This window comes from Apis mellifera, linkage group LG1 (genome assembly GCF_003254395.2).
Source record: "Apis mellifera strain DH4 linkage group LG1, Amel_HAv3.1, whole genome shotgun sequence".
Taxonomy (NCBI): Eukaryota; Metazoa; Arthropoda; class Insecta; order Hymenoptera; family Apidae; genus Apis; species Apis mellifera.
In genome coordinates this window covers 23,232,069-23,243,726 of record NC_037638.1, presented here as the reverse complement: position 1 = coordinate 23,243,726, position 11,658 = coordinate 23,232,069, and the positions used below count along the sequence as shown (strand labels likewise).

At 39.1% G+C, this 11,658-nt stretch overlaps 1 protein-coding gene across 12 annotated transcripts in view; it reads left to right on the top strand.

The window, feature by feature from the left end:
• Positions 1 to 2: 2 nt before the first annotated feature.
• LOC551792 (cytosolic carboxypeptidase 1) overlaps positions 3 to 11,658 on the top strand; it is a 34,001-nt gene continuing 22,345 nt past the window's right edge. For 2 of the 12 annotated variants that reach the window (XM_016914162.2, XM_016914156.2), the window contains exons 1-11: positions 3 to 768; positions 5,348 to 5,502; positions 7,937 to 8,019; positions 8,726 to 8,837; positions 8,989 to 9,131; positions 9,695 to 9,839; positions 9,929 to 10,060; positions 10,176 to 10,319; positions 10,715 to 10,886; positions 11,156 to 11,222; positions 11,367 to 11,542. In XM_016914162.2, the coding sequence (XP_016769651.1) occupies positions 617 to 768; positions 5,348 to 5,502; positions 7,937 to 8,019; positions 8,726 to 8,837; positions 8,989 to 9,131; positions 9,695 to 9,839; positions 9,929 to 10,060; positions 10,176 to 10,319; positions 10,715 to 10,886; positions 11,156 to 11,222; positions 11,367 to 11,542 (1,481 nt within the window). In that variant the 5' untranslated portion in view covers positions 3 to 616. Of the gene's footprint in view, positions 769 to 834; positions 3,595 to 3,619; positions 5,271 to 5,347; positions 5,503 to 7,936; positions 8,020 to 8,725; positions 8,838 to 8,988; positions 9,132 to 9,694; positions 9,840 to 9,928; positions 10,061 to 10,175; positions 10,320 to 10,714; positions 10,887 to 11,155; positions 11,223 to 11,366; positions 11,543 to 11,658 lie in introns of those variants that run through there. The other 10 variants (XM_006571444.3, XM_006571443.3, XM_006571441.3 and 7 more) reach the window with 10 other exon arrangements.

Below are 11,658 nucleotides of genomic sequence, written 5' to 3'. Positions count from 1 at the left end.
TAAATGCGAGATTTATTTCTCGAGGAGAATGAACAAGACGAAGTGAGATCGTGGAAGGACAGATATACGTGAACCGGTTAACGTTGGCAAATTGTTGTTTGGAATATGAATGAAGGGTGTGGCCTGCTTCGGCTTTGACACCCGAATCTACATTTCTAATGTTCTCGCGCGCCTGTCACCGTTTCTTCGATTCGATCCTAGATTACGCGGAATATCAAACGAGTGACCCATTCACGAGTCTCTCCTCGCCGTGATCGGGATCGAGATCTATTTCCCTCCTTCGATCGAAATGGAATTGCTTTAAAAAAAAGAAAAAAAGGGGGAAAAAAAAAAGAAAGAACGCACACGTTATTCGAACACATCGAGGGGGGAACGATAACTGTACAGTACGTACGTCGATGGATGAGGAACATGAGGTTGACTTCAAGGTGTCCCTGTCAAAAATGCTTTTGACATTTCTCTTAAAGTTTACAAGTAACCTAATTTCACTATCGCACGATTGGTAATTTTGGTACAAAAATCGCGGAGTTGGCAAAGTTTTATCCGCTTAATCATGGTTGCCCAACGTAATTCACGAAATCGGAAGTGTTTAACTTCGCCGTGACTCGGCCTGGTTATGGCTTATGACGAAGAATGGCTCTCAAGATTGTTTAACCGAAAATGCAAAAGACAACTTCCGATGGCGAGGTGCCACGACACGAAGTGTAGCATTGACAATGAAGCCAGTAGAAATGATGTGAATAGATGTCACGCCGACAACGTTTCGAGGTATGTATTATCCAATGTTTAAATCAATCTTTGAATAGGTTATATTATTTTTAAACCGATATTTCTACTCGTTTCCGTTAATGAAGATATGAAACGTTCCACGTCGCTCGATATATAATATCTGCTCAACGATAAATATCTTTATCGGGCGAAACAATGCTCCTTTTATTTATTCGAATAACGGAAAATCAAAACGCGATACTGCACGCCCCACGAGTAAACCTAAAATCATCAAATCATCGATCATCGGTGTCAATCAAATCGTAAAAAATTACAGTTCCTCCATTTCTTCGAGGCGCGTATTTAATGCATAATTTTTTTCCAAGTATAAAAAATTCGTAAATTTCAACACACGAATACGTACGTATTGCAATTTAGTTTTAATATCCTCGAGAATATTTCGATCGCGATTACGATTATTCTCGAATGATTCGTTCGTCGATTTACAAAGAAGGATTAACACCCTAAGACGAAAATGCTTGAACGGACAGAGAAAGGGGGGGAAAAGATTCGAATCCGGGAGAGGCAGGCAGGCAGGCAGTCCACCCGGTGGACCGAAGTTTGAACGAAAGCGCCTTTTCGAAAATCGATAGAGAGAAGTTCGTGAGGCGTCGACTACGCTCGTGAAAGTTCGCACGGCCACTAATCAATCCGCGGGAGGTTTCGTGTTTATCAACAAGTGCCGCATACACCTGGCCTTGTTCGCGTCAGCTTCCGTGACGATGCACGGCTTCGTTCGGGGATCGTCACCACGGACGGTCCTTTCGTCATCGGTGCTCGTCTCGAATCGTGTGTCGAAGTAATGACGAGGTTAAACCTCCGACCCGTCCTTTCCTCGCGCAGTCATCGCTTCGCTGCGTGACGTATCGTGCGATTGTTCTCGTCGTAGTCGTCGTCGTCGAAGGTTATCCGCCTTCTCCTCCTCCGATATTTCCTCCTTTCTTCCTCCTCTCCTCTTTTCGCCACCATTTTCTCCATTTTCTCGCTCCCGTGAGTTCATTGGAATTATTCGACTATTAATAACGCCGCGATCGTCGTGTCGTTGCACGATGGTGATTCCTGACCAAGCCTCGTTTTTCGCGAGATTTTCCTGAAGCTTCAGGAGGACGAACAGTGGTGATTATGAATTTTGGGGTGGATTCTTCGATGGTGATTTTTTTCCTTCGGTGATCAGATCGTTGTGAAAGAAACAAGTTGAAGAAGAAAGAGGTTATGATTTGGAGAGTTGAATCGAGATGATGATAATTGAGATATTGACAAAAGTTGCTCTGTTTCCTTGTTCTTTCTTTTATCGTTTTTGTTTATTGATATTGTTTTCCATTCCAAATAATTGAGTTACTGTTAAATTTTAACGTATCCGGATAATGTTTTTTTCTTTTTCTTAGATCACATTTTATTAATATTTATAGCGATTTCATTTATTCATGCTAGCGATTTATTTAAGGATATATCTTTGTCTTTGAAAATTTCTAAACGTGTTCGTGGCGTAAATATCACTCTTATGAAAAGAGGAATAACTCGTCCGTTTATTATAATTTAGCGTCCAAAGATTTCCATTGGATTGATGATCTCGTATAAAACGACTATGAAACGACGTTTTCCATCTTTTGGCAAACGGATTCCTGTGTTGCCATCTTTATAATAATCCACGCTCTTTCGACACACGTTTGCGCGTTGAAATCCGTCAATTTCGAAACGAGTTCCCACATTTTAAAACGAAACGTAATCTCCTTAAAATCTAGAGAGGAAGAGAGAGAAAATTCTGTTTCCCAATCGAGCGAGTTAAACATGGTCAGTGAATTTTTTATTCTCAATTTCTCATGGATTATTACAAACGTATGTTGTGAAAGTGAAGTGGATCGTCGAATCTCGAGTCTCGATGGACGAGAATAAAAACGAGAGAGATACGATATATTCGCTCGAAGATTAATCAAATTAAAAATTACAGTTTTAAGAGAGTGGATTAGAAGAGAAATTAAACGGTGTTTTTTCGTGTACTTTTGTGCTTTCGAGCTACGAGCTACGTTTCACGATGCATCGATTAATGATCGAGGGATGCGATCGAGGAGGGTGGCATGGAAAATGTGGGAAAAGGGGGACGGTTTTCGGAAAGCGGCCGCCACTATAAATAGAGGCGCCTCATGCGTGCGTGCTATGCTTTTAAACATAGTTTTGGCAGCGCGAAACGTCAAACCGCCTCGGAGTGGCAAAGCGCGTGGATCGTTTCGCGAAATTCAAGCATTGGCCGGACATTCTCTCCAAATATTTGTCCCGATCCGTGACATCTTGCAAAGTATCCAAAGGGATAGAATGTGACACAGGTGTGTGTGATCGCAATAGAAAGAAAAGAAAACAAAAAAATTATATCCGTGCCTTTGTCCATTCGTCACGAGAGAGAGAGAGAGAGAAATAAGAGTTGTCCGTGGACAACGTGGACTCGAATGAAACGTGTTCAAATTTCGATTTGAAGGGACGTTTCGAGAAAAAAAGAAAGAGAAAGAAAAGGAGTAATTCGATATTGGTTCGAACGTTCGTTGATAAGATATCGAAGAACCAATCTCTCGTTCTCGTTTTCGAGAATTCGATTCCCTTCTTATTTTTCCAACTAGGAGGGGAAGGACAAGGACAGGGTGAATTTGGGAGAAATAAAATGAAAAGTGTGTTGGAAAAGCACGACAAGGAGAACCAACGGCCGATGGACACCCGCCACGGGGACAAGGAAAAAGCGCAAGATGCCAAGGATGAAGAGTAAAAATCGCCACCACACTAACAAAAACGCCTGCCTCCGCGTTTCGTGCTGCTAGTGTGTTCGTCGCTCTGCGCCAGGTTTCCGGTCCTCGTTCTGATCGCACATTTCGAGACGCTTCGATGCTCGCACGCTTTTTCCCTTCTTTTTCTGTTTTTTTTTTTTATTCATGTATTCATGTATTCAGGACACGATTAAAAGATGAGGAGAAACAGAAGAATTTTTCATCGGGAAGCTTAATTTTTGAGGAAATCGAATAATCGAAACTTTTTCTATTAGAAATTATTAACAGCGAACAAAAATTTTGCTTCCGTTTCATCTTTGCTTTTTTGTTTCATCTTGATGAACGAATAAGTGTTTTCTTTACAAGTAAATGCAACAATACTCTCGATATCGTTTTTAAAATGTATATTCGAACAATCCAATGAAATTAATATCGATCGACATAACTTTCGATTCCACTTTGTACATATATTTCATCGGATTCAATGGCTTAGATCGATTTTTTTCCTTTTCAATTGTATTCCTTTTTTGAAAGAAAGAAGAAGTAACTCGATCTCGCAAACTACGATTGGTCATTGTTGTTTGGCGGAGAAATTGGAAAGACAATCGCAAAATTCGCATTGGCACCAAGAGCGATACGATTCCTGCCAAATAAACGTTTTGGCGGAACGTTTCGATGAAATTGTTAGATCTTGTGATATTGACAATTGAATCGAGGGTAATAAATTTTACGAGATTAATTGCGCTCTGTAATGTGTTTTTAGAACGTGGACGAGTTGTAGCTGCCGCGAAAGAGGTGTAGGCGATCGGAAATCTAAATTTTAAACGATTATCATTACGATCATCGCCTACACTTTTTTCAATAACAAGCTTTGATTGTCGTCGCTTTATAGAACGATAAAAATCCTGCTAATTCCGCAATAATCTTTCTAAAAATAAACTTCTTTTTTACCAAGATTTCATCGATTCTTATCGATCGATTTTAATTAAATAGCCTCGAATAGACACTTTTGAAACTCGGTGAACAATTGATTCTAGAAACGAAATTGCAATTAACGTTTAAAGAATAAGAGATCGATATATCGTGGAAAGATCGAGGGGAAGCGGAATCGCGGAAACGACAATATCGATCGAGTCCGCGCGATTGTTCCTCGCCATGATCCACGCGCCGTTTATTTCGAGTACCGTTTGCTTTTTTGGCCGTGTTAATCAACCTTGAATCCGAGGCGACGCTCGATTTTCATTTCTACGACATTGGGTAACAGTGTCGTGACCAACTGAATGTGAAAGGAGATTAATGCGCATTACGCACCGCGCAAAATTGGCGCGATGCCAATGGACAGTCGATTGATGATACCTGATTGTGAATGACGCTACGTTTCTCGCGTACTATCTTTCTCACTCTTTTTTCCTTTCAAGCGTGAAAAGTTGAATCGCGATTTTCGCGTTTTTTCGACAGATGTGTGACAAGGATGACGATAAATTTTACCCTTCTCCTTGATTTCGACAGAAAAATTTAAAGATTCTCTTCGAAAAATTAACAACGTTCGTTCACCGCCGTGCGAATTATGCTTTATTTATATATATATATCTTCTTTTTTTTTTGTCACCCGATCAATCGAGTAGAATGTACGTCAATTCGACTCGTGCGATCCCCCCTTTGTTATGCGTAGCATTTTGGTAGCACGAGATTGCATGCTCGGTTTGCCAAGATGAAGGCGTGCTGTTTGACTTAGAAAAATCTTTCACGCTCGTACGTTAACTCTCCTCTAACTCTCCTCGATCGATTAATCGAAATTTCATTGTCGGTTTATTTATTTGTCGGTTTAGTGTGATGTCACCGAGCAGCAAAGGCACGGACGAGGCTGTAAACGATGCGTTGTTGGAGAAGCTCCGAAATTGCGTGTCCAAGCCACAGGAGGTGGATACATTCAGAAACATCGCAGCTAAGATACATGCTCGAGTCACATCCACAGGTAACCAACGTTCGTATCTCTTTCTTTTATTTCTTTTTTATATATATATATGACTCGGTTTTTCACACAACAACAATTGTTTTCGAAGAATTTCACTTTTTTATTCAATTTTCAATTGAAGGGTTGACGGATTGGCAGAGCAGATACGTAAAGAATATTAAAAAAAAAAAAAAAATGCTTCTTGTCACAGTTTCTCTTTTTATATTCGTTTCGGAGACCGACTCGAGGCTCGAATATCGGCAACAAAGTTTTTAACTCGACTCGAAACAAGAGATTGGACAGTTTAAGACACGGGCTTGTAAATTGCTATTTTTACCGCGAACGTTGGCTCCTGTTTCATCGGGCTAATCACCAGAAACTTGCACAATTTATTATTCGTATCGTATTGGTGGGAGGGAGGATTGGTGTTCGCGCGGCCACTCTTTAGCCAGAAGTTGGAATAGAAATCACGTTTCCGTCCCTTCGATTTCCCTTCCCAATTATTTTTTCGCGAATGATGTTAATTTCTGCACGAACGAAAACGGAACTTTTCGTGACGAGAAGTTGATCCAAGAAATAAGATAGGGAACGGGACAAAGAATGCTAGAGGGGGAAATAGGGCATCGAATTGAAATTCAGATCGTTTTCGAATATATGTATATTTTTGTCCTCGTTACATTTTATCTCGTGAAAAGAGAAAGATTAAAAGAGAAAAAATTCGTGACCGACTCGTGAAAGACGAATCGTATCCGCGATTCTAGATCGCGATTCTAGATCAGTGTTTCCCAACTCGATTTTCAAGAAATGTCGCAAATTTGTTTCTCTATTGTTACTATTATTCATTTTATTTGAAATTACAAATATTATTTTCAATCAATTTTACTGATATATGTAAAAACGAAGAACATTTATTTTAATTAAAAACATATTACGCATTCTAATTGCGTATAGAAAGATCGGTATAATTTTTATTAGATTATCACAATAAAGAGGATCGTGGATCTCCGTTAAACGTTGTTGCAAAGTATTGTTCTAGATAAACATATTGCGTTCACGATAGTATTCCCATGCATGCCGCTGAAAATTATCAAACGATCAACCCTCGAGCGTTTTATCGAGTGCAACGAATCTAAACTCGGTTTTATGTACGAACGAACGTACGTTTCGATCAAACGCTTTCGATCGATGCTTCATTCGGTCATTTCCTTTCCCCGACACGAACGATAACAGATGATAGAGGTTCTTAGCCGCGTATATATTGTGTGAACAGGTGTGCTATCCGAGGAACGTTGAGCGTCATTCGTTATTTTCGAAAAACCGACCACCTTGTCACTCTCGATTACGTAAGGGGTCTCGGCTGAGGCTGATGGATCGGCTTTGGAAACAATCCAAGAAAGCCGAAACGATATAACGTTAGATCGATTATTCGAAGAGAATCGCGGCCGTGCCAATTTGATAAGGAGTCGATCGATATTTCTCCACGTTGTGTCGGTGTCGTTGCACTAATAAATCGTTTCGAACAACAAGATGCCACGTTGGAAAATACGCTTCTCTGATACTTTTACGCTGTCATCTTACGAGATAGATCGTGATAGATCGCTTCGATGTTGAATACTTTTTTTTTTTTTTAGCTCAAGAAAGTAAATAATACGAATAACTCGATTCCTCGTGTCTGGTCTTGCAAGTTGAGATTCTTTCAACTGGCTCGCGTTCAAATGACCTTTTTTTTTTTTTCGAATGCTATGCTCGCGTTACATATATATTTTTATGATATTTGAACAGGATTCATTTTTTCTACACACTTTCCAATATAAATTAAACGAATTGTCAATGATTTATCGATGTATAAGATAAATTATTCGCTATTATCGCTCGATTATTTTAATTAATTAAATGGACGAATCTGTCTTCTCGAATGTTCACTTTCTATTATAAAAATTATTCACTGGGATAATAATTATCTTTTGATTATTAATTTAAATTTCGATTCGGGGGAAGAATAATTGCACGAAATAGTTGCATTGTCAGATTCATTTCGCAAGTTATGTTGTGTTGGGCCAAAATATTGGAGTATCGCATTTTTTGTGGATAGCGTTCATGGCATTGGGAACGATTGGCCTTGTGTCAATTCTGAAATGGAAGCCACGCGTTTTGCCAATGCCCCGAGCATGTTTGGTATCGTAGATACCAGAAGATGGTGTTGCCCACACCTGTTCGTCGGATTACTCATTATGGCAACGACGTATAGCCTTTGTTACCAGGAAACTGCCATCCGTTTAAAATTCGAATTGCACGTTTGTTCTCGCGCATTAACGCGAGTTTAATTAATTATTCGCCAATGATCGTTTACGAAATTATACGTAAATCTGTCTTACTTATCCTTGGTCGAAGTATCCTCGTAAAATTACAATTTCATTGTCCATTTATTGTATATTAAAGAACGGAATAATTGATATTTCTTCAGATCGACGATTGCGCGAACGCACGCTGGACAAATTATGGCGCAAGAATTCCGGTGCGATGGAAATGTTCATCGCAACATTGGAGGTGAGTTGAATTTTCAATCAAGATTTTATTACAGTCGTGAAACGGAGAACGAACTTCTGCCGAGTTTCTTTCCTAATCGAATTTCTTTATTACTCTATTAATATTAAAATGCAACCATTGAGATACCAACTTTGGTATCTCGTTTATTCGTAACGTTCATTTCATTGATCAGTCGATCGAGTAAAAATAATAAATACAGAAAAACGATATTTTGAACAACAATCGATACGACAAATTATGGAAAAATTGATTCGACCCTTTAAATAAATTAAAATAATAGATGGAGGTGGTAAACGATTCTCTTAATGCTGCGATTTTCGAGAGGCGTGATTGAACAATGTGTATTCGGGGAGGTCGGACATTTAATCGACACATGGTGGATCCAATTAAGGATGCGGATACTAACCATGTCACGATTAACATTTTGCACGGAATGGCGTGGCTAGGTCGCATCAACCGGCCCGGTCCCCATCGTACGTCTCGTCTACGGGGGCTTCCTGCCGCATGCAAAACTGGAAATCCGCTCGTCCCATTTTCCTTTAAGTGTTGCACGCACGCAGAACGGGAGAATAATTATTTCCGTGGCATTTTGCGCGAATCGAAAATCTCTCGAATCGTTCGAACTTCGTTTACACCAGCCAAACTGCTATATAATTCGAGATAATACGTTAAAATCGTAATTTATCTCGTAAACTTTGTTCCCCAGAATTGCAAGGATCACGTGATAAACTACAGCATCGCCAGCATACTACACGAGTGCATATCACCCCGTAACGCGAAGGGGAAGACCAAAGGGAACAAGAACAAAAGTGCCACAAGTAAGGAAACAATTTTCAATTTCTTTCGAGCGTTTGAGAAAAATAGCGTTTTTGTATTTAAGAAAGATTGGTTTCGAGAAGATTTAATTTGCTTTCTCTCTCCAAAGTATACAATTCTTTGACGAAAGCGTACGATAATTATCGTTTTCAGTATCCAGCAGCCGAATGGCAGTGATGCAGCTGATCAATTTAGGAATCACGCAAGCTCTAATTAAACTTTTAGTTAATCTGCAACACACGGACAGTATTTCGAGCGAGGCCCTCACGCGAGAGGTGCTTTGGCTTTTGGGTCAGGTGAGAGACACACAGTTGTCCTTTTATTGCGTTGGAAAAGTAATGTCGGTTATGTCGGAATGATTGAAAATAGATTTGTTTATAATTTACTCATACATATATCCGTGTTTTTGAATCATTCGAATAAATTCGAGATACTTGCAACTCATTTTTATCATTCGCCATTTGATGGAACGAAGAAACAATCGTTTCTCTCAAGAATAATCATATTTAAACTTTTTTTTATATATTTTTTAAAATACGAGCTACTGAAAATACTGTGAATTGTTTTGTCTCACGTCTAACGTGCTAGAATTGCTCAAATCTACATTCTTCAAGTTCTAAAGTTTATTGTTCAAGACGAAAATATTTATGGGAACATTGTTAAAATATTTTGCGAACGTAGAATTCTGGCACAAATTTATCGTTTGTTATTGTTATTATTATTATTATTATTATTATATGATGACGAGGTATGAACCAATTGCAATTATTTATCCTTCTCAACGGAGACAAAAACCGACATAACTTTTAACAACTCTCGTTCAACTTATCGCTCGAATTTGATCGATTAAAATTTGCAGATAACCCAAAGGGACCAGAAGTTCGTGTTAAAAATAAAGATGCTTAATACCATTAAAGTGTTCCACACGCTCTTGAAGCAACATTACAATAATAGCAAAACTTTGTTGCCTTTGTTGTTGATCATCAAGTGTCTCGCCAGAAATTGTGAGTAAACAACAAACTCGCGTCGTTTAGCCATTTTAATCTTCTTTTCTTCTTTTCTTTCTTTCTTTTTATTTTTTCTTTTTTTTCAGCATTCTCGCTTCAGGTATTGATGAAGGACGGTATAGCCTCCACGTTGGAGAAAACATTCGTCAGTATCGGTTACATGCCTCACCTGAAACTCAAATCGTTGTTAGAGTGTTTGAAATATTTCACAACGAGCAGTACGTAAACATTTTATTTTTAACAATTTTCCTATCCAACGAATCGAATCAACATTAAAATTAAACATTAATTATATTAATTGCAACTTACACAATTACGAATTTTTGCCCGTAGAAGTTTGTTGCATGAAATTCGTGAAGGTGGGTCTGGTATATCTGTTGATGAGGATCTTCGAGAGATGGGACCGATTCGACGGGCCGATGAGACTGAAGATTTGCAATTCCACTTTGATCACGTTACAACACTTATGCGTCATAAGTGAGTTTATTCGTGCCGACCTTTAAGCGTTGCTATAATAACGATAATAACCGGCCGGAAGTTGATACTGTAGGGTATGGTAGAACGGCTCTACGCCAATGATTTTAAATTCATCTTCCACTCTCTCTCCTATTAATTTATTCCTGCTTGGGAAGAAAGAAAAATAATTAGTTCTTTTTCTCTTTCCATTAATTATTATTATTATTATTTTTCAAAGGATCGATCGATAATTAATAATTAAGATTCCACGACAAGTTTCATTCTTCTTCTTCTTCTTCTTCTCTAACCGTTTCCTTATTTAGAACAAACATCGCGTATGTAAATTTATGTCCACGTTACAGCATCTGCAATGGTTTCACGAACGCTGAGCCTTGATCTTTTTTTCTCCTTTTCAGAGGCCGGCAGAAAGGCTATCAAGTTGAACAATGGTTTGCAACTACTGTACCGGTTCTGCAACAATTGCCCGGAGGATAAGTCGTACGATTCGTTGCTATCGCGTATTTGTGGGATAATCAATCAATGTCTGGAGAAGAAGGAGCTGCCGGTGCCCGAAATGTCTCCGGCAAGGTGAACGAAACATTCAAGGTCGTTCGAAATTCATCAACGCCGGATCGAAGCTCGATTCATTTTTATTGCATTTTGATAGTTTTATCTGATAGTTCAAATTATCTCGAGAAAGAAAAAATAGCTTCGATCCAAAAACTTGTTCTTCTCTTGTAATTCTCGCAATTCGAATTCGATTCTTCGCGATTCTTGAATAAGATACTCGATGAAAAAATTAATAAAGTTATAACGTGATACGTGAGCGTGCGAATTTGATTCGAATTTTGCTTCAGATTCGTGCTGCCGAACGAAACGAACAGGCCCAACAGCGTTGAGAGTGGTAGCGACATCGACAGTCAGGTGTGTATTTTTTCTCGAATGATGCAAGGTAGAATGACGTAACGTAACTCGAGATCGTAAAATGGATATATTTTTCTTTCTCAAAAACTTTCTCCGATGTTTAATTTAAATATCGTCCAACGTGGAGCAATATTTGTATCGCAGCCCTGCAGTGTCGCCTCTCTTGGACGTATGTACAGCGACCTTGATTCGGGCGACGAAGAAGAAAGCCAGCATTCAAGGACGAATGCGAAAAGCATGAACACGACCGACGAAGTGGACGAGAGCAAGTTCTTTGCCGGTGTGTTCACGGCTCAAAGATCGGAGGAGGAGTTGGCCGAGTACGTCCAAGCTCGTTATTTTCCAAGACCTTCGTTTCGAAAATTCTTTTTTTTCTTCTTTTTTTTTTTTTTCTTTAAACTTTCCTACTAATCCGATTAATGAATTCGTCCCCCGA